Consider the following 23,450-nt stretch of genomic DNA (forward strand, 5'->3'; position numbering starts at 1 on the left):
CATCCGCTGCCCCCGTTGTGCGGCGGAGACCACACTAGCGTCGGGAACGTCGGCCCGACGCGCAGCGACGGGTTGTTCCCGACGCTAGTGTGAAAGTAGCCTTACTAAGGCATCATTCAGGTGTCCATTTTTTTACTTCAGATATATTTTCATCACTGATTTGGATCTGAGATCCATCAGTGTGTGGTCAGTGTCAGTTTTTACCATGAGTGTTTCATTAGCACATGGATTGCACTTGGATGCCATCTATGCGCTGCCCGTGATTTCCACTGACCCATGGACTTGTACCGTGATTTTGATCTGTGACCCGATGAAAAATGGACATATTTCCATCATTTTTTGTGGACACAAGAGCAGAAAAAAACTTGGAAGTGTAAACAGCACCATAGACTATACTGGGTATGTGTTTTATCAGTGAAAAACACAGAAAAGGCCTACAATGTAAGGTCTACGTGTTGGAGCATGCTCATTAATCCCGATAAAATGTCTGACATAATGAACTGTAATGCAAACTACTGAACATCCAAAAAATATGCAAAAAATATCATCCATGCTTCATAAATCTGGTGCATGCACCATCACATATTGTAGTCCAGAAATCTGCATTTTATTAATAGGACCCAAACTGTAAACCAAAGCATTGATTCTGACTAACACTTGGCAGAAGCCGTTACCCAGATATGGTCTAAAATTAATATTAATAAAAAGTTTCTCGGTAAGAACTTACAGCTCATAAAAATCTATAGTGAATAGAAACTAAGTGTTATTGTATGTAATAGAATGAAGCTTTGGAAATTCATTTCATTGCTAATGCTGTGCAAAGTTCTTGAGTTCCATTATCTGTTTAGTCCAGAGCTGAATTCAAATTTTTTCAAGCCCCAGAGCTGAAATCTACTGATAAACAAACGTGCTCGGCTTCAGCGTGCTCGAAAAATATGTTCAAGTCCCCGCTGCTGCATGTCTCCCGGCTGTTTGATAGCCACAACACATACAGGGGTAGCCTAACAAACAGGCAATCCCCGCATATGTTGCGACTGTCAACAACCGAGAGACATGCAGCTATGGGGACTAGAACATATTTTTCGAGCACAGCAAAGACACTCGGTTAGGACCCGAGCATGCTCAGATAACACCTTATCCGAGCACATTCCCTCATGACTACTAAAATCCCCATCATTATGTGGCTCCTGGAAAGAGAGGGCAAGACAAACCCCCTCCTGTCAAGCACTTTGCATACATCCGACCACAATACATGTCATTACAAGGGAGTCACTGTAGTATAAATGCATTACAACTACTAGGCATGACTATGAAAACAAGTTTTCCACTGCTGCTTTTACAATACCAGGGTATTGTTCATCTAAAGCAACTTAGTCATGAATATTCTATGTTCTCTCCAAAAGCAAAGAGGGTTCTACAGGATCTCAGGACTTTAGAGTTCAGGGGGGAAGTGGAGACCAGAACTACAGGCCCTTCAAACTCTGGATCAATGGGGATCCCTAAGGTCTTACTTTCATTAATATTAAAGTGATGGCAAATCTTAGAGATATGCTATTGTGTTTTAAGATGAGGACAATCCTTCAAGTCAACAAAGTAGACCTGGAGTAACTGGAGGACTCAGAGACAATAAATCTTGTAATTACTACTCATAGTCATAGGAGGTTTTTGGAGTTTTTTAGTGCTACATAAATAGGAGTTAATGTTTAAACACATAACAATGATGTATGTAGATCCGACAAATCAATGCCATTTTAAAAAAAAATGCAGTCTTTATGGGCACAGAGCATCTACAGGGTGGGCCATTTATATGGATACACCTGGGTGGGCCATTTATAAAGATGCAATCCAAAATGTCCGACTTCAAAATGGCCACCATGGTCACCACCCATCTTGAAAAGTTTTCCCCCTCCCATAAACTAATGTGCCACAAACAGGAAGTTGATATCATCAACCATTCCCATTTTATTTAGGTATCTATATATATAATTGTCTAAGGGTTTTTCTGTCTGTCTGTCTGTCCTGGAAATCCCGCGTCTCTGATTGGTCGAGGCCACCAGGCCTCGACCAATCAGCGATGGGCACAGCATGGCGACGATGATGTCATAATGGAAATCCCACATCTCTGATTGGTCGAGGCCGCCAGGCCTCGACCAATCAGCGACGGGCACAGTATCGGCGTAGATGTCATAATGGTTGCCATGGCGACGATGATGTCATAAAGGTTGCCTCGACCAATCAGCGACGGGCACAGTCTGCCGCGAATTCTGGAATCATCATTGTCCATATACTACGGGGACATGCATATTCTAGAATACCTGATGCATTAGAATCGGGCCACAGTCTAGTATCCATATAAATGGCCCAGCCTGTATACTAGACGGATTGCCATAAGCATTGCACAACCCAATGAAATGAATACAATGTCACTTCTCTATTGCCCCATCCTGGAATACAGTGAAGGTCATATTTGGATTAATTTCAACCATGTTCAATTCGACTGCAACCAAACCTTTACGTCTTCGCAGACAGAAATGCTGATAAATGTCTGCAGTGATGATACAGTACAGCTCAAGCTCATTAAAGCTGAAAGTAGCACTCCAGCAATGTTTTTTTATCTACTCCCTTATCCATGTTATATGTGCGCCCAGTGAAATACTTACCGGTCGCTGCCTTCTTCCGTTCCCAGCGCTACTCTGAAGAGGATTGGAAATGTTCTCAGGACAGAAGAAGGCGGCCATTGGGTAGTACTAGTTAGTACAGCACTGTGCATGTATAGAATTGGAAGAGAAAAATCACTGTAGTGTTACTTTACCATGAAAGCTGCATTGAGTTGTCATGATGCCCTCCAGGTAATCCTGCCCCATGAGGATGTGTGGATAATCTACCATCAATACAAGAGTACATGTTGTCATTTCATTGACCACATTGGTTGTGGCCTCTTTGCAGCTCTCACTTTAATTTTTGTAAAGCGTTGTGGGTCTTTCTGGTTCCAAAGCAGTTAAAATATTGAATACCGTTTGCCGCAATCTGACTCACCGAGAACACCGGGTAACAAGATTCGAGATGCAGTTGATTATAATTCTGCTGAACACTTTTCAGATCAGGTAGCTGGCAACTTATTACCATGACTACAGTCAGCTAACAAAACCCAAGGCCTGGCCACATCCGCAGCGATGGCGGAGACATAGAACGGGCAGCTGAGAGCATGTCATTCCTGGGCAGGCTAGGTAAGCCAAGGCCTGGCCACATCCGCAGCGATGGCGGAGATATAGAACGGGCAGCTGAGAGCATGTCATTCCTGGGCAGGCTAGGCAACCCAAGACCTGGCCACATCCGCAGCGATGGCGGAGATATAGAACGAGCAGCTGAGAGCATGTCATTCCTGGGCAGGCTAGGCAACCCAAGACCTGGCCACATCCGCAGCAATGGTGGAGATAAAGAACGGGCAGCTGAGAGCATGTCATTCCTGGGCAGGCTAGGTAAGCCAAGGCCTGGCCACATCCGCAGCGATGGCGGAGATATAGAACGGGCAGCTGAGAGCATGTCATTCCTGGGCAGGCTAGGCAACCCAAGACCTGGCCACATCCGCAGCGATGGCGGAGATATAGAACGGGCAGCTGAGAGCATGTCATTCCTGGGCAGGCTAGGTAACCCAAGACCTGGCCACATCCGCAGCGATGGCGGAGATATAGAACGGGCAGCTGAGAGCATGTCATTCCTGGGCAGGCTAGGCAACCCAAGACCTGGCCACATCCGCAGCGATGGCGGAGATAAAGAACGGGCAGCTGAGAGCATGTCATTCCTGGGCAGGCTAGGTAACCCAAGGCCTGGCCACATCCGCAGCGATGGCGGAGATAAAGAACGGGCAGCTGAGAGCATGTCATTCCTGGGCAGGCTAGGCAACCCAAGACCTGGCCACATCCGCAGCAATGGCGGAGATAAAGAACGGGCAGCTGAGAGCATGTCATTCCTGGGCAGGCTAGGTAAGCCAAGGCCTGGCCACATCTGCAGCAATGGCGGAGACATAGAATGGGCAGCCGAGAGCATGTCATTCCTGGGCAGGCTAGGTTCACCGATCTGTTCGTCAGGACATCAGCGTCTCCATATGTGGAAGTGTTTCTGCTCAAAGCTTATCATATTTAATCTGGGACTTCATTTTCCGGGAAATCAATATAAACTAAGTAAAGAGCATAGAGTGAATCTCAGTGCCGAGAGGCAGGAGGGAGGATTGACGTCTAGTACAGATCACTAAGGAACTTGGCCCAGGAATGCCTACTTGCCACATGGCTGCAGATAGGGGTGCATCATCCATGACTTGGGGTAGGACCTTCGTCTCACACGCCATCCTATCTCCTACCATCCACCCTTGGGCTTTCCAATTTGAGTTGGGAAACAATTTTATATTTTGCCTAAAGCAACATTTTTTCAATAACCTATTAGGTACAACCACCAGTAACACATACTAAGGCTGGGGTCACACCAACGTATTTTTTCTCATCCAAGAGAATGGGGCTGATTATTTTAATCACACTTTGATAAAACTTTGATCAGAGTTTGCTCTGATATTCTCGGATGAGGAGAAGATGAAAAAAAAAGTCTGTGTCTTCTCCATTCTGGCAGTCTGTGACAATTGGACTGCACTCAGATGTCATCTGAGCGCAGTCCGATTTTTTTTCCACAGGCTCATTGACTTGCATGGTCGAGTCCGAGTGTGCTGCAATTTTCCCTCAGACAGACTCTGTTTGGGGAAACAAAATGCACATGGTCTCATAGAATAACATTGGTCCTAGTGCGATCAGATGTTTTGTCAGATTGCTGAAAATACGGTTGTCTGCACGAGCTCTAATGTGTATCAATTAACATATAGTTACATGTTTACATAGGCTGAAAAAAAGACCTAGGTCCATCAAGTTCAACATTTCTCCACCAACATTTGACGAACTCAGAACAGCTATGTTAAAAACAAGCTGCTGTTCAGATGCGTCTATCACGTCAGCTGGGCTGAGAAAGGCAGAGCAAGCTTATCACCATTATTCTAATAATATGCAAAGACATTGTCTCCATCTAAGCACATCACACATAACAAGCATGACAGTCTGAGCACACTGTTCAGCAGAGCAATACCTATCAGGTCACATTTACTGGACGTGATTGATTTGATTCTTTTTAATACACATTGATAAAATGTATATCTACTTTGCAAAACATTTTATCTGCCATTTAAGATCAATCATTATTACACAAGTTACCTGAAACATTTTGTGGGCACATCACACAAGAAAACCAGTTAGATGACAGCACAATGCTCCAAAGCTTGCCATTACTGAACATTTCCTATAAGCAGCTCTAAACCATCTTGTATCGTCAGCTTCGTCATTAAAGGAAGATTGGAAAATCTACATGTAAAGAAAGTCCAATACGTTACAGGAACTTTAGGTGAAATATGTATGAGATGCATGAAGATGGTTTGTATCACAGGGAACAGATGCCCGTCACTCCTGAATCTAACATGTACATTAGTTAATGGTGGAATATCTGCAAGGAAAGTTTAACTTGGACAAAGTAGATCCACTAAGTAACACTGCAAACAGTATGTGTACAGTGGAAATACACAGATGTAGCAGAGCCCAGCACAATACTGTGTGGTTCTATTTACTGCAGTATATCACAGCTCAGAGGGTTAACAATGCAGCCTACAGACTATCTATCTATCTACTTATCTATCTATCTACAATCATTTATCATCTATCCCATATCTATCTATCTATTATCTATCAATCAATCATTTATCTCTGTATCTATCTACGGTCTATCTATCTATCTATCTATCTATCTATCTATCTATCTATCTATCTATCAATCATGTATCTATTATCTATCTATTATCTATCTATCTATTATCTATCTATCTATAGATCTATCTGTCTATCTCTATATATTATCTATCTATCAATCAATCTCATATATATCTATTATCTATCAATCATGTATCTATCTATTATCTATCTATCATCTATCAATCATCTATCTATCATCTATCTATCTATCTATCTATCTATCTATCTATCTATCTATCTATCTATCTATTATCGATCTATTATCTATCAATCTATAGATCTATCTGTCTATCTATCAATCATCTATCTGTCTATCTATCTATCTATCTATCTATTATCTATCTATCTATAGATCTATCTGTCTATCTATATCTATCTATCTATCTATCAATCATCTATCTATTATCTATCTATCAATCATGTATGTGTCTATTATCTATATATCATCTATCAATTATCTATCTATCTATCTATCTATCTATCTATCTATCTATCTTTTATCTTTCTATCTCTCTATCTATCTGTTATCTATCTATCCCATATCTATCTATCTATCTATCTATCTATCTATCTATCTATCTATCTTTTATCTATATATCTTTCTATCCCATATCTATCTATCTATCTATCTATCTATCTATCTATCTATCTATCTATCTATCTATCTATCTATTATCTATCTATCTATCTATCTATCTATCTATCTATCTCCCTATCTATCTGTTATCTATCAATCTGTCCCATATATATATCAATCTATCTTCTATCTATCTATCTATCTATCTATCTATCTATCTATCTATCTATCTATCTATCCCATATCTATCTGTCTAGAAAAATGATGATGCAGCGACACTAGTCAGAGGCAATAATTTGGATGCAAGTCATGTAATCCTCTTTCCCAGGGAGGTCACCAATAAATCCAAAAACAGGCAGCACTCTATCATCTCTCTATGGGCACCGAGCATCACGGATAAAAATCATGAAACCATACAGGGCAGACAGCTTAGTTTCTGCATGTATCTCAGTGAAAGCTTTCCTTCTGTAAAAGAAATAATTTGGACGATTTCTGTATTCAAATGAATTGTGTTGCCTTCATTATCTCTACCATTCCATAAATATTCATATATCATGATTTCTCCTATTCCAAAATGAAGATAATCACTGGCACCAAATGAGCTCTGCTATTTATGGCGCCCAAACTTCTGCTGCACTGTCAGTGCAACGTGGAGACAAATGGACTGAGACAGCAGCAAATAGCAATGTTACCATGTGAGTGTCAGACCCTGGAGTAAAGGGCTACATGTAACATATAGGCATTCAGGCATAGACTATAGAGTAGCTGGGGGGCTGGTAAACCTTGCATTTTGGATGCGAGTCACAGACCCGGTGCGGCCCCCACTGCGCATCGCTTTTCTAACTAAAAACCCAATTCTAGATCCAATCACCTCCGGATCACTGAGCCCTTTATCAGGGGATCCCAGTCTTATTCCTTCACTTGCTTTAAATTCACACCAGATTGCTCTATTTCCAAAGCTGATTTGCTCATTTAACTATTCGTGCCCTGGGATACTTTACAGAGTTAATATTATGCCATCGGTTTGTCTGCAGTCCTATGTAACACCCAGATCTTATCTCGGTAACCAAGTTACAAACTCCATTGTAACACACGGACAATCTCAGCTCTGCTATACTGCCACGGCACGCTTGCTATATCACTATTTTGCCGTTCTGTGACCCCCCCAACCCCATTAATTCTTGTCATGCAGAACTTTTTGCTATTTTATGGCTTGACATCTGCCACCAGGGCTGTCAATATAAATTCTCATTAAGTCATCAGGTTTTATCTTGATTAATCATAACCCCCTTTTAGTTTCAGGATAATATTTCTGCATTGGTGGAGAAAAAAAATAAATAAACCCTTATGAATAGATTGGCTCGAAAGCAAATGGTGACAATCTAAGAAGAGATTTGTCACCCACCGCTAAAGGAAATGTGCTTATCTAAGTAAAGATTAAATATGAAAGGCGAGTACGAGGACGCCAATGATTTCCATTAGGATTCTGCAGACTTCGTTCCTATTTATACACATCTAAGACCGAACACTGAGGGATTACACCGCCAGGAAGTCTTAACCCTCAACACCGAAGGGGTAACATGCAACGTTGGCCAATGCATCACAAGCCCACTCTCCCGCCTCCCCACCCGGCAGTGGAAGGGTTTAATATGACACACACACACAAAGATTTAGGCACAGATAATATAGCAACGTCATACATATCACAGTGAGTCCATGATGAAGCTCGGTGGCATAGCGAGCTCGGTACTGTGTCGTGCTCTCTTTCTCTTGCGGGTTCCAGGGAGAAATCCTTTTAACGAGTGCCCAGGAAAAACATAAGAATCACGTTCACCAGCAGCAAGACCACGATCACTGCGAAGACCACCACAGTTTGAACATCCAAGGTCATAGTGCAGTGCAAGACATTATAATGGTCGAGGCGGGGGGCCGGTAGGTTCTGATGTGTCAACCTTTGCTCTGCGAAACTGTCCATACATCCAACATGTTAGAGTTGAAGGGGGACATAAGGCTTCTTTTTCCTCCTTCACCGTTATCTGTTTCGCGCCGCCCCCCTTCTTTAATCTTAATTTTCTTCCCTCTTTATTTTACGCCTTGGCTAAAAGCACTTATGGAGTGAAAAGAGGGGGGGGGGGACGTCAGCTCGGGACTTGAAAATGCAGAAATCTTTTAGCAGAAGGGGAAAAAAAGAAGAAAAGAGTGGAGCTGCTCGCGTCTCGGCGTCTCTCCTGTGTTTTAATTGGATTCCGTGCAGATAGGGCTGTGCATGAGATGAGCCCTCCACAGATTTGGAAGCTGCTTCTGGTGCTGCTGCGGCTCTGCGAGAGAGGCAGTGGCAGTGTCATGCAAGGCGGGCTGGACGCATGCTAAGCAGGAGGCATAGGGATTTAGCTGTCAATCAGGGAGCGGGGACCAAGGATGGCGATTAATCCTTTTTTTTTTTCAAGGCAACAGTGGGTATGATAAGATGGATGAAGCTGCTGCAATGCATACAGAGCATCTCTTTATATCAGCAAGGGAGGAGGGCTTGGGCACCGAGTAAGAGGGATGAGTGAGAGGGCCAAGAGGGTGGAAAGAAGGAAACTGAACGGGGGTGTTCATGAATTAGAATAATAGAAGGAACGGGCAGGAAAAACCTCATCAAAGGAGCAAGACAGATCACTGACAATTCACTATCATCAAAAATGGAGGCCCGATATCCTATTATTAAGGAACATCTGTCTACAAAATGCTCATTTTTATGCATTTGAGCCAGGATGTTAAAAAGGATATGTCTGGTTATTTTTCATGAATTATACTATGATCCAGGGGCAGATATAGCATTGATGCAATCTGTGGCCCAAGAGGTAAAGGGGTCCATTTCTACCTCTAAAACAGGTGGAATTGAGCATTATGATGAGCTATTAATGTAGACTAATTTATTCTGCTTGCACAATGGCCATTTTCTGTCCGTGTCTATCAGTGCCCTGATCCACGTAAATGTATCATCAAAACTATCACTTATCAATATTCCTTGGATGTTCCACCCCTGTTCAGCCCTCTTATAATATATACATACATAATTGTGCAGGTTTCTTTACATGGAGACAATTGACTGACCTGTCATACAGTGACTTGTAAAAGTTTGGACACACCTGGTCAAAATTACTGTTATTGCGAGCAGTTAAGAAAGTTGAATATAAAATGATCTCTAAAAGGGCTAAAGTTAAAGATGATACATTTACTTTGTATTTTAGGCAAAAAAAAATATATTGTAATTTTTTACATTTTAAAGGTTACAAAAAGGAAAATGGGCCGATGCAAAAGTTTGGGCACCCTCGTGGATTTGTTTGCTCAGATAATGACCAATGGTTCAGACATTAATTAGCCTGTTAGGGTAATGGCTTGTTCACCATCATCGTTAGGAAAGACCAGGTGATGCAAATTTCCCAGCTTTATAGAATCCAGCCTCAACTAACCTTGTGCCAAAATATAGCAGCCATGGGCTCTTCTAAGCCGCTGCCTAGAACTCTGAAAATGAAAATGGTGGAGGCCCACAAAGCAGCAGAAGGCTATAAGAAGATAGCAAAGTGTTTTCAAGCTGCCCTGTCCTCAGTTTGAAATGTAATTAAGAAATGGCATTTAACAGGAACAGTGGAGGTCAAGATAAGGTCTGGAAGATCAAGCACAATGTCAGTAAGAGCTGCTCATGGGAGGGATTGCTAGAAAGGCAAATCAGATCAGAACCCCAGATTGACTGCAAAAGACCTTCAGAAAGATTTAGCAGACTCTGGAGGTGTGGTACATTGATCTACTGTTCAGAGACACTTCCAAAAATATGGCCTTCATGAAAGAGTCATCAGAAGAAAACCTCTACTGCATCCTCACCAAAAAATTCAGCGTCAGAAGTATGCAAAATAACATCTAGACACGCCTGATGCATTTTGGAAACAAGTTCGGTGGAAAGAGGAGGTTAAAATAGAACAAAGGGCACAGAATTTCAGAAAAAAGAGCATTTCACCAACCATTAAAGCATGGGAGTGGTTCAGTCATGCTTTGGTCTTATGTTGCAGCCAATGGCACAGGGAACATTTGATGGGCAGAGGGAAGAATGGATTCAATGAAAGTTCAACAAATTGTTGATGCAAAAGTAACATCATCTGTAAAAAAAAGCTGAAGATGAAAAGAGGATGGCTTGTGTCAAAATCCACAATTCACTACCTGAAAAGGCGCAAGCCGAAGATTTTACAATGGCCCTCACAGTCCCCTGATCTGAATATCATTGAAAATCTGTGGCTCCACCTCAAAATAGCAGTGCATGCAAGACGAACCATGAATCTCACAGAACTGGAAGAATTCTCCAAGAATTATCCGGGGATGAGATGATCATCTTACTGTCCACAGGCCCTTGCAGCAAAAAAAAAATAATTGGCTAACACAACAACAAAACCATCCTTCACCGCAATATAACATGCATAAATTAATTAATAGATCTGTCAGACCTGATGAGACTGGTATATTTACTTTGAAAATGTATATATTAATGACAGTATAATCATTTTTGAAAGTTTTTCACCAGTATATTAAAATGAATATTATTAGTGCCCAGCATTCTTAGCTTTTAAATACAGCCATTCTGACATGCAATTTTCAAAGTATGTACTTCAGCCCCATCAGGTCTTAGAATTTAGTTATAAATGTATGCAGTTAGTATTGTAATATCCTTCTACAGATGCTCTTAAGTTAAAGTTGAAGTAACACACACACAGCTCCTCAATTATAAAATTATCAAGTATTACTAAGCTCTTTACTGCAAATGGAAATATTGCCACATAGAAAGGACATGCCAGTAAGTTTGATTTAGAATAATGTATTCAAAATTTTTAAATAGATTAGTAAATAATACTAATATCAGCCCTTTATATGCAATAATCTGAGATGAAATGGGTCAATTGACTCAACTCTACAGGCTTAATTATTAGAAACAGGGAGAGACGCATTTTGGGAACCTAAATTCTTTAAGTTACATGGAACCTGGGTAATCAACACTGCTGGAAGGGAGAAATCTTTATCCCCGCACCTAACATCTGCTTTATTAAGAGCTGTACAATGCCTACTATAGACATACATATTGATGTAGGCAGCATTTACCAATCATACCATCCATAACTATAACTTTTATGGTGGCACGATCAATGAAGGTCATTATGGTTCCTTGATGATTGGCAAAGATGAGCGAAGTAGAAGTTCCAGTTCTGGTACCCGACCCGAATGTTATTCCAAAGTTCAGTTCAGGTACCAGAACTGTATCCAAACTTGAACCAGAATCCAAATCCTACTGGAAACAATGGTGAGCCAAACTTTTGAGCTGGAAAATATTCTCTCTTTGCAACAGATTTCCCCCAGAACTTCAAACATAACGGAAGAAGCCCGTATTCGGTGTTTATCACTGGACACTAACTATTAAGTTTGGGTTTGCTCATCTCTAATGATTGGTCTTTTTTATTTAGAATTGTTATATTTCAAATCCTAATGATTACTAACCAGACCCGAGTTTGCAAGAGAGACTTTCTATAACAGTTTTGCATGTATTTAACCCACCTTCGTCGTCACCCACCATACTCCCAATTAGGCCATGTGCATCTGCGTGAACTGTGTGGTCTAATCAGAAAACGTTGGATCTTATCAAAAAGCAGCAACTGAAACACCCTAATTATATCCTGAATTCTGTGATGGCAAACACTGCATGAGAAATACTTAGGGAAAAGGCTGTTGCGACAAGAATATGTACTGCTATAGCAGACAAAATTTCTAATCAGGTTGCCTTTGTAGGCCAAGTAATGAGAGGGGGCATGTTCTACGGAAATGCTACATAGGCAAGATTTATACAAGCTTCACGAACCCAAGAGCAGAAAGCAGGTCAGGCAATGCAACAGCATGTTATTTATCTATTGAGATGAAACAGAATGTTGTAGTTTTTTACATGGAACATCACTTAAGGATTACTTTAGTGTGCGGTACAGCAGTAGTTATAAAAACAAAAGGATAATATTAACAATACTTTCCAAGTTATTTCCCAATTTAGGGCAAGTAAATGATTTATCTTGATTGGAAAACCACTTCTTTCATTGTGGGCAGGCTTGGCTGGCCCACGGGAGAACGGAAGAATTCTCCGGTGGGCCTCTATACAAGAGTAAGCTATTTACCCCAAACATGAGAAGTTGGCCAATATATTAATTCATTTAAGTACAGACAGAAAGCAGGATCTCATCATTCATTCAACAAACTACCTAGCTGATGTTTATATAGAAGCAGAAGTAAATTTGCGAAAGAGGGTAATATAATATTTGCATGAAATATCAATGTTACTGGTGGGCCCTTGCCACTCCAGTCTGACACTGATTGGGGGTCTTCTTACCAACAGTTGGTCAGAGGGGTCTCTGCTGGGCGCACCATGATCCGCTTCCATCTGCCATGGACTCATGATGTAAATATACATTTTTCTTACAGTGATGTTTCAGCGAATATTAATCATGACTGGCATCAGCGCTAACCATTGTTATCAATCAATGGCTATAGAAATTCCAGTGTCAAGGGATATGCCTCACATGAATATAGAGTATAGTTTATCGAGGGGAGTCCTAAAGGGAAGGGATTTCTGAAGGAGACAACTCCTCGAAACAAAAGTGACTAAAGCGTTTGTTGATGTGAGTGGGAACTGACATATGACTAAACAGACAAGCCTACATGACGCATGTTGCATGACTTATACTAAACTGATCAAAAATGAAAGATTTTCAAACTATCTGTCTTTCCAAAACTTTGGTGAATTACTCACAATTTAGGAAAACTCCTCAAGCAAAATAAATCTCTGAAAAAAAAAATGTCAGCAATGACAATGACACATCTTGCAGACACTCTTTATATATGGAGAAGAAAGTGAAAAAAATGAGACTGACAAAGTTTGTTATGTTACATAAGAATGTATGGTAATTGGTATAATTGAGGCATGTCTCCTGGTAACAATAGTAACTGGCTGAATACTGGATGAATCATGTGCACGATTAGTCAGAATGTAAATTCAGTCTGTCTCGAGAAGGAGAGAATATGAAAGCAGGACTTATGGGCAAAACTTCACTAAGCCAAGTCACATTTGGGTCTCCCAAAAGTTTAGAAAAACAGCATAAGTGGGCATTATCTACTGGATAGATCCACACTTCAGAGTCATTCTCAAGCTCATGTAAAGGAATACAAGTTTAGCTGAAGGCTGTGGCATTATAAGAAGGAGCAGTGCTAGACAATACGTCTTTGATAAGTAACAACGCAAATCTGCCTACTCACACACCATTCCTTCACCCGATTAACATTAAACATCAGGGTCTCCCAAACCAAGGACCCCATTGTTTCAAGAACATTTGGATACACAGTAAAGGATTTGTCAGCTTTTTTTTTTTTTTTTTTTTTTTTAAATCAGCTTTACCTTTTTGTAAAGCGTTAAGAGCATTGAAGGGCTTGTCCACTACTAAGACAACTTCTTCTTAAACTAAATGTTCTGCCTCTATAAAATAATAAAGCCTATATTCATCTCCCATGCCGGCTCCATTCCTGCGGTTGCTATCCCTGGGGCTGTGATGCGGAGTTGTGACACGTGATGCCGGCGCCCAATCGGCGCTGGCGTCACTGTCTTTGCCTTCGGACGAACTGAACATGCAGAGGAAGACAGGGCTGCTGGTCATCCTGGACTTCCTCTTCATGTTCAGTTTGTCCAGAGGCGAAGACAGTGGCGCCAGCATCACTTGTCATTCCACCGCATCACAGCATCAGGACCGCGAGTGCCAACTCCACTGGAACTGATCCGGCATGGGAGGTGAGTATAGGTTTTATTATTTTATCGGGGCCGAGCATTTAGTTTAAGAAGGGGTTGTCCTAGTAGTTGACAACTCTTTAAAGGTCCATTCACTTTGCAGTATTATCGTGAATGAGCGTTCCTAGGAATGCTCTATTTATGATAATCTTGCAGTCTAAACAGGCTGGCAATGATTCGTTGAAGTGATCTTTTGAGCTGCACAAAAAATTCTCGCCAGCACATCATCCTGTGTAAACATGACTAAAAACGCCTGCCGCCTATATACACTGAACCATTTATTACACAATGTTCAATGCCTGTGTGAACCGGCTATTAAACCACCGCCGATCAGTAAACAAATTGCCGATAAGCAAATAAGTGCTGGTCAGTCCCTGTAAACAAACCTTTAGAGTTTTTGAATGCAATAATATGGTCCTTTCATCATAGAACAGTAAAAGACAAAAAAAAGGTTTTAGATTGGTTTGGTGGGTATGAACTCCTCCACTAGTGCCTAAAAACTTATTGGGCAGCTAGGATTCACAGCTTAGTATCGAAAGAGTTATTAGACATCACAAAAGTGGTAATGGATAACCAGACCCTCTCATACTGTGTGAGTGGTCTGATCATCACTATTTGGGGAGTGAGTACTCTTCTCCTTACTACTTGGTCAAGCCACATGCACAGTCATAGTTATATCGATGAACATGTGTATAGAAATGCATATAGTAGATGCTGACATCTGATCTTGGGTCAAATTGCTCAAGCAAGCAAATCTAATTGTACAACACTGAGTGCTCAGACTATAAGATCCTTTAAAAAAGGCACCTAGCAGAACAGTTAAAAAAAGAGAAAAGTCAAGAATGAGAAACTGCGTAGCACTAAAAATAAAGTTGCACATTTACTGGAAGGAAAATGACTTCCATGTATATTTATGATTGACGTCAGAAGAAAGAATTTTTTTTCTAAGAACCTCTAGGATTAGATAATGCACTGCAATTGGGTCTCATATAGCAGTCATTCCATTTCTACATAAAAATACATTTTTGGCTTTTGTTTAAAGTGTGGTCTTGATTTCAGATGGCTACTAGAGTGGTCATGGTTTTGCATCCACCTTGCTCCTTACCCTTATGAGTTTTTCTAAATAATTAAAATGGAGCCTTGTTCTGACACTCCATAGGCTTGCAAAATAAAAGCCACTTCCAGGTCACACAGAGCACAGTGTGACCCATAGCGCCTGCAGAGTGGTGACGTCACTAAGAAGAGGAGCAGAACGGCGCTGGGCACTGGAGAGAACAGCGGTAGGTAATTATATTAATATACTCACACTACATTACATGCACATACAGTATATACACATTTAATGAAAAATAATATTCATGGGAGGGCTTCTTTACATATAAGCTACAGTTCTTGACAGGGGCCATATCACATTGAACAAATGGCACGATCCATTTTTGGATTTGTGGCAGCTCTGGTTCCACTCAGTTTAAAACTTTTTCCTTTTGGACCATTGGGGGTTAATGTCATTTTTCCCCCACTGGCTATCTGATGTTACTGCAGTGCTGCTGGGTCAGCTGATGGAGGTGTTGACCACTCCCACCATCCTTTAAAAGGTAACCTGATGCATCAGCTGACTGTTGGTGATAAAGTTCCTTTCTGGAGACCAGCCTAGCAGGAGCATCGCTCTGGTGTCAGCCACGTCTGGTGACTGGAGTCCAGTTGCTGTTCTTATCTGCGGTGTGGAGCTTAGCAATGGTGTGCATATGCTAAGTGTGGTGTTTTTTTACCTTGTCCCTTTGGTGTTTGTCACTTCCTCCTGTGTGTATTATCTGCAGAGGTGAGGTTAGAGCTTCTTGCCGGCCAGTGCACTAGCCAGGGCAGTAATAGGTGACTACTAGGGACGAGGTATCCTGATGGTGGTGGGGGGAAGGACCCGCATAGGGCGTTAGGTGAGTTAAGGGACATGCTCAGGTTTGAGCTCAGGTAGTGACCATCCCCCATTCCCTACGGGTAGGGCCTTCCTCTCACCTTTTCCATCCCGTTGTTTGTGAGTTGTGCCGTCCATTGACTGACCACCCGTTGGGTCGGGTGACACCGTGACAACAGACATATGCTGTTCAGCTCCATTGAATGCTTACATGAGCCAATGGGTGGGAGTCAGACCTCCAACAAACTGATATTGATGACCTATCCTAAGCATAGGCCATTAATATTAAATGCTTCAACAACCCCTTTAAATTGATCTATTCTCTTTTTTAAAAATCCATACCTGAATGGCTGTATAATCCTTATATTAAGATGAACATTTTGTGAGTCCAGCTAGAGAATAAATTACTCATGAGTCTAAGCATATTTAATTTCCATCCACCCAGCCTAACTGAGAGCTGCAGCTTGTACTGAGCCATGTGAGATCTCAGAAGGGAGAAAGGACACTGAGGAGCTGTCAATCAGACTAGGTGGGTGAAGATTCAGTTACACATTCATAAAGCATTATATAGTCATTGCAACATGGGTTTTCAAAGTAAATATATCATCCTAACCAGGTCTAAAAGATCTATATAATAATATACGCAGTTTGCATTGTGAAATCGGGTGACAAATCTGCTTTAAGCAAAAATTGTATAAGTCAGACTTATTTGGTAAATTATTGCGAAAATCAATTTTCTCTGCATAATTTCTATTACTTCTAACAATTTATATAACTATAAATGTGTTGAATGTAGCTTGTGGATTTATACTTTCCTCCATATTACCTCCAGCAATCATATATCCTCTGGATAGGTGATAAATGTTGTTATAAGGCTAAGCCATTTAAGCACTTTTTTTTTTTACCTGTAGGTCCACTTTTTATCTATGAGTCTGCACGTATCAACTACATTCAACCACAATGTTTAAAAATGGCCTATCTCATTCGAATTGACATAAAACGCTCATTATAAAACAAAGGGATAAGAAAAAACTCATTTGCCGGCAAAAGAATCTTTAGAAACTGTAGATACTCTGCATTAACCTTCCACCTCCAGCGAAAGAACCAGATGACTGTAGACCGTTGTGAAATCCAAGGATATGGTATCAGTTTTTTTCTCATCAGTCTAATAAAAAAAAATTAGCGGCAAATGAGATTACTGATAACTTAGAAGTATCTCAATACCATGTACTGTATATGTGTAACTGTACACTTACTGTATGCTACAAAATCATTTAATAAAGGATCCAACTTTAATGGATTAATCAGATGTGCCTAATAAAGAGGGCACGTAAAAGCTCCTTTGTGTTGATACATAAGATTGTTGCCCTGTATTTTGCATAATATCATATATTAAGATATACTTTCACTTATTACTGAGTATATACAGTATAGCTATTAGCTAGGACTGGAATCACACCCTACTTATGTTTCGTAAAGTTTTACAAATGTATATGTGTCATGCACTTCAGAAAATAATATAACACAATGTGTTAAAGTTGTTAATAGCTCGTAAAAACAATGATCACAATAGACAGATCTCAGGAACAGGAGATTCATTGGGAAGGTTATACAGTGGGGCAAAAAAGTATTTAGTCATTCAGCAATAGTGCAAGTTCCACCACTTAAAAAGATGAGAGGCGTCTGTAATTTACATCATAGGTAGACCTCAACTATGGGAGACAAACTGAGAAAAAAAAATCCAGAAAATCACATTGTCTGTTTTTTTATCATTTTATTTGCATATTATGGTGGAAAATAAGTATTTGGTCAGAAACAAACAATCAAGATTTCTGGCTCTCACAGACCTGTAACTTCTTCTTTAAGCGTCTCCTCTTTCCTCCACTCATTACCTGTAGTAATGGCACCTGTTTAAACTTGTTATCAGTATAAAAAGACACCTGTGCACACCCTCAAACAGTCTGACTCCAAACTCCACTATGGTGAAGACCAAAGAGCTGTCAAAGGACACCAGAAACAAAATTGTAGCCCTGCACCAGGCTGGGAAGACTGAATCTGCAATAGCCAACCAGCTTGGAGTGAAGAAATCAACAGTGGGAGCAATAATTAGAAAATGGAAGACACTCAAGACCACTGATAATCTCCCTCGATCTGGGGCTCCACGCAAAATCCCACCCCGTGGGGTCAGAATGATCACAAGAACGGTGAGCAAAAATCCCAGAACCACGCGGGGGGACCTAGTGAATGAACTGCAGAGAGCTGGGACCAATGTAACAAGGCCTACCATAAGTAACACACTACGCCACCATGGACTCAGATCCTGCAGTGCCAGACGTGTCCCACTGCTTAAGCCAGTACATGTCCGGGCCCGTCTGAAGTTTGCTAGAGAGCATTTGGATGATCCAGAGGAGTTTTGGGAGAATGTCCTATGGTCTGATGAAACCAAACTGGAACTGTTTGGTAGAAACACAACTTGTCGTGTTTGGAGGAAAAAGAATACTGAGTTGCATCCATCAAACACCATACCTACTGTAAAGCATGGTGGTGGAAACATCATGCTTTGGGGCTGTTTCTCTGCAAAGGGGCCAGGACGACTGATCCGGGTACATGAAAGAATGAATGGGGCCATGTATCGTGAGATTTTGAGTGCAAACCTCCTTCCATCATCAAGGGCATTGAAGATGAAACGTGGCTGGGTCTTTCAACATGACAATGATCCAAAGCACACCGCCAGGGCAACGAAGGAGTGGCTTCGTAAGAAGCATTTCAAGGTCCTGGAGTGGCCTAGCCAGTCTCCAGATCTCAACCCTATAGAAAACCTTTGGAGGGAGTTGAAAGTCCGTGTTGCCAAGCGAAAAGCCAAAAACATCACTGCTCTAGCGGAGATCTGCATGGAGGAATGGGCCAACATACCAACAACAGTGTGTGGCAACCTTGTGAAGACTTACAGAAAACGTTTGACCTCTGTCATTGCCAACAAAGGATATATTACAAAGTATTGAGATGAAATTTTGTTTCTGACCAAATACTTATTTTCCACCATAATATGCAAATAAAATGATAAAAAAACAGACAATGTGATTTTCTGGGTTTTTTTTCCTCAGTTTGTCTCCCATAGTTGAGGTCTACCTATGATGTAAATTACAGACGCCTCTCATCTTTTTAAGTGGTGGAACTTGCACTATTGCTGAATGACTAAATACTTTTTTGCCCCACTGTATACTAGTGCATACAAGTATGGTCACTCTATTAAAATTAAAGGGTTTCCCACTTTCAAGAAAGAGGACCCCAAACCCTTTTCAACACCTAAAACAGCAAACAGAGCCAGTACTCATCCTCTATGGGTTCAGCACTAGCTCTTCGCCACTCCTCCAGTCTTGGCTGCAACAGTGACATCTTGTCAACAGTGCACATCACCAATGTAGCCAATCACTGACCGTAGCGGCTCATTCCATCTACTGAGCTCACTGAGTGGCAGCAAGTATCTACATTGCTGTTGTAACATCACCGCGGCAGCACAAACACCTCAATTGGATCAGCGATGAGGAGCTGGCTCTGGACCCAGGGATTATCTGCTCTGTTGGTTGGTATTTTAAAGCATTTGGAGTCCACTTTCTAGAAAGTGGAAAACCTCTATAAAGGGGTTGTCCACTACTAAGACAACTCCTTTTCAGTCTGAATGTTTGGTTAAGTTAAAATAAAAACACCTATACTCATCTCCAGTGCCAGCGCCGTTCCAGCGGTGTCAGCACTCGCATTCCCGTGGCTCACGTGAGGTTGTTACGTCACATGAGCCCTGCGCCCAATCAACACTGGCGTCACTGTCCCCACTTTCAGACATCCAATCAAAAGAAAGTGAGAGCTGTGACTGGCCGACCACTTCCTGCTGATTATGTATAGGTCTGAAGGTGGGGACAGGGATGCCAGCACTGATTGGGTACAGGGCTCCCATGACTTAACAATCTCACCTGAACCTTGTGAACGCTAGTGCCCACACCGCTGGAAAGGCGCCAGTACGGGAGGTGAGCATAGGTGTTTTTATTTTAACGTGGCCAAACATTCAGACCGAACTTTGATTTAATTGAAAATAGCATGTCAGCATCTCTACAGCCATTTCTCCAATGAAGCCAAAAATCAGAAAGTGAGATTGTTGGAGACCACCTTACTGTACCTAGCCACCATTAATGACTTTAATAGCAAGTTACACAAGTTTAACGTATAATTTACCGTATATAACTTAGCTCAGTGTGTATATACTTTTATGCACAGAACACATTGCCTCACAGGTCTATTCCTATGTGCTGTATCCAGCCTACATGGAATGGAATCATATATATTTAATATAGGAAAAATCCAGTAACGATAAGATAGGAAATAGGAGAATTTCCAGTCTAAGACCATGCACACTTACGTCATTCATAGGTGACCCACATAGAAAAAGGCATTCTGTTCTGTGGGGATTCTCCAATTGTGCATAAGTGTGCACAAATCTCCAGCTATACAACCCCATAGGGATCAATGATTTATATTACCGCTTGGTGGATGCTCATTAAAGCAGTAAGACACTTGCACAAGGTTATAAAACACATACATGCTGCAAGACAAATTGTCCTCTTTTCTGCAACAACTATTCAGAATACATTAGGCATACTGCCCACAAAGAAAAGTAGCATATAAGAGAGTGCAGAGGATTGTTTTATCAGCTACCGGTACCTGTACAAGTCTAGAAAGGAACGGTGATCATTTTATAAGATTATGGACAGTCATCATAGTGTCAGATACAGGCCTGGGAAATATTGTAGCTGGCAATGATGGAATTGATTTGCAAGGTTCCAGATTTGTAGCGAATCAGACTGATCCGCATTTTAGAAAATCAATGGAGAGGAGAACGGTTAAAGATTCCCCGTTCTTCAGTTTTTGCCAAAGTCATAGTGGTTGTATTGGATTGTTATATAACATTGGACATGGTGTGATAAGGATCATTGCATTGCTCCTGTGCAGATTGCATGAACAAACTGATAATACACAGTATAAATGAAATGTTTCCTTATCTCAACACAAATTACCTAACTGATTCACCAACCATTGCCCATAGTTTACACAAGGTGAACATTTGACCTAACGTGGCCACCACTTCTATATGGACCTGTGTTTTCAATGTATCAGCAGCAAAAATCTATAAAAGGAATGTTGCCTAGTAGTGATGAGTAGAGATGAGCGAATTTGCTCGGGTACCCACTTATTGGGCAAGCTATAGCGCTAGCCTAATAAGCTGCAGAGGGAACTTGGCTTCCTGGATCGCGCCAGGCGATCAGCTGATTGATGCGGCAGCTGCATGAGTCGCGGCCTTGTCACAGTCATGATACATGCATGCATGTGTCGTGACTGTGACACAGCCGCGACACATTCAGCTGCGGCGCCGATCAGCTGATCGGCCGGCGTGATCAAGGAAGCCGAGTTCCCTCTGCAGCTTATTCAGCAAGCGCTATAGCTTGCCCAATAAGGCTACTTTCACACTAGCGTCGGGCACTGCACTTCGCAATGCGTCGTTGTGGAGAAAAAACGCATCCTGCAAAGTTGCCCGCAGGATGCGTTTTTTCTCCATAGACTTTTATTAGCGACGCATTGCGACGCAGTGCCACACGTTGCAACCGTCTTGCAACGGTTGCGTCGTGTTATGGCGGACCGTCGGTACAAAAAAAGTTACATGTAACGTTTTTTTGCACGTCGTGTCCGCCATTTTCGACCGCGCATGCGCGTCCGAAACTCCGCCCCCTCCTCCCCGGACCTTACAATGGGGCAGCGGAAGCATCCTAAGACTGCTTCCACTGCCCACGTCGGGCATTTTTTTCACAGTATGCGTCGGTGTGTCGGGCCGACACAGCGCGACGGCCCCGTACCGACGCTAGTGTGAAAGCAGCCTAAGTGGGAACCCGAACAAATTTGCTCATCTCTAGTGATGAGTGAACTTGCTTGGATAAGGTGTTTTCCGAGCATGCTCATATGCAAACATAGTGTCATCGACGTGCTCAAAAAATATGTTTGAGTCTCCGCGGCTGCATGTCTCACGGCTGTTAGACAGCCGCAACACATGCGGAAATTGCCTAACAGGCAGTCCCTGCATGTGTTGTGGCTGTCAAACAGCCGTGAGGACTCAACATATATGCCAAAGTCACTCGGATAGCCCGCGAGTATGCTTGGATAACATCTTATCCAACCACACTCGCTTACCACTAGGTAAGCAGCTCGTTACTTTGTGTTCCCCCACAATATAATGTTTACTTATATAGCAACATCATGTTCCATAGCATTTACAGACCTCATACTCACAATCTAAATTCCCTATCGGGATGTCTTTGGAGACTGGGAAACCCACATGAACCCAAGAAGAACATAGAGACTCCTTTGCAGATGTTGCCATTGGTGAGATTTGAACCCAGCACGCCAGAGCTTGAAGGCTGTAGTGCTAACCACTGAGCCACCATAAAGTGTAGAAACAGAGAAAACCATTAAAAAAGTTCTTGCCATTCCCAAAAGACCCATATTGCACTTGTGCATTCTCAAGTTTCTCTTAACAAACAGTAAAAAACTGACAGCACTCGAATGCCATCCGTTTGCTGAGTTTTTCCCCGTCTCGCAGACTAAATGTGAATTTGATCTGAGACCCATATCAAAATCAATCATGTCTCTAGTTTATTGTTTTGAGGGCCCCCAATCAGCGCTGGTGTCACGGTCTCCATGAAGATGACGTACAGGCAGCAGCTGATCTCAGACTTCCTGTTCATGTTCAGCTTGTCCGAAGGCGGAGACAGTGATGCCAGTGCTTGTTAGGCACTGGCGTCACGTGTCACAACACCGCATCACAGCCCCGGGACCGTGAGTGCCGTCACCGCTGGAACAGCATCGGCACGGAAGGCGACAATAGGCTTTATTATTTTATTCTGGCCGAACACTTAATTTAACAAAGGGTTGTCCTAGTAGTGGGCAACCCCTTTAAGAGTTCAGTGAATTATTAAAAAAATGTAAGAGCTGAAAATAATTCCCTATTATTTTTGCATACATTTTCTACAAGTGGCAAATCCAGAGGTGAAGAAGGACCAGCTGTGACGGGAGTAATGAGAAAGGTGAGTGTATTGAGGAGAAGGTAGAAGAACTTATAAAAGCTTTCCACAAAGAAAAAGATTTCCTTACAGAAAATGAGTATTTCTCGAGCTTGAGCTACCGGTTCATTAAGCGGCCATATGCAAGCAATATTTAAATGCAGATTATCGGCAGATCCAGCTT

The 23,450-nt window shown here is 41.8% G+C and overlaps 2 protein-coding genes across 3 annotated transcripts in view; both read right to left on the reverse strand.

The window, feature by feature from the left end:
* Positions 1-23,450, reverse strand: part of ARHGEF9 (Cdc42 guanine nucleotide exchange factor 9) — a 423,137-nt gene that overhangs the window by 225,435 nt on the left and 174,252 nt on the right. The window lies entirely within an intron of this gene.
* Positions 8,210-8,389, reverse strand: LOC143805594 (uncharacterized). Its single transcript, XM_077285101.1, has one exon. It carries the CDS (start codon positions 8,387-8,389, stop codon positions 8,210-8,212), a length of 180 nt encoding a protein of 59 aa, XP_077141216.1.

The sequence above is a fragment of the Ranitomeya variabilis genome, chromosome 2 (genome assembly GCF_051348905.1).
Source record: "Ranitomeya variabilis isolate aRanVar5 chromosome 2, aRanVar5.hap1, whole genome shotgun sequence".
Lineage (NCBI taxonomy): Eukaryota > Metazoa > Chordata > Amphibia > Anura > Dendrobatidae > Ranitomeya > Ranitomeya variabilis.

Bases quoted from the DNA above. Each gene is read 5' to 3' on its own strand.
- LOC143805594 (XM_077285101.1), bottom strand. From the start codon at position 8,389: ATGGACAGTTTCGCAGAGCAAAGGTTGACACATCAGAACCTACCGGCC.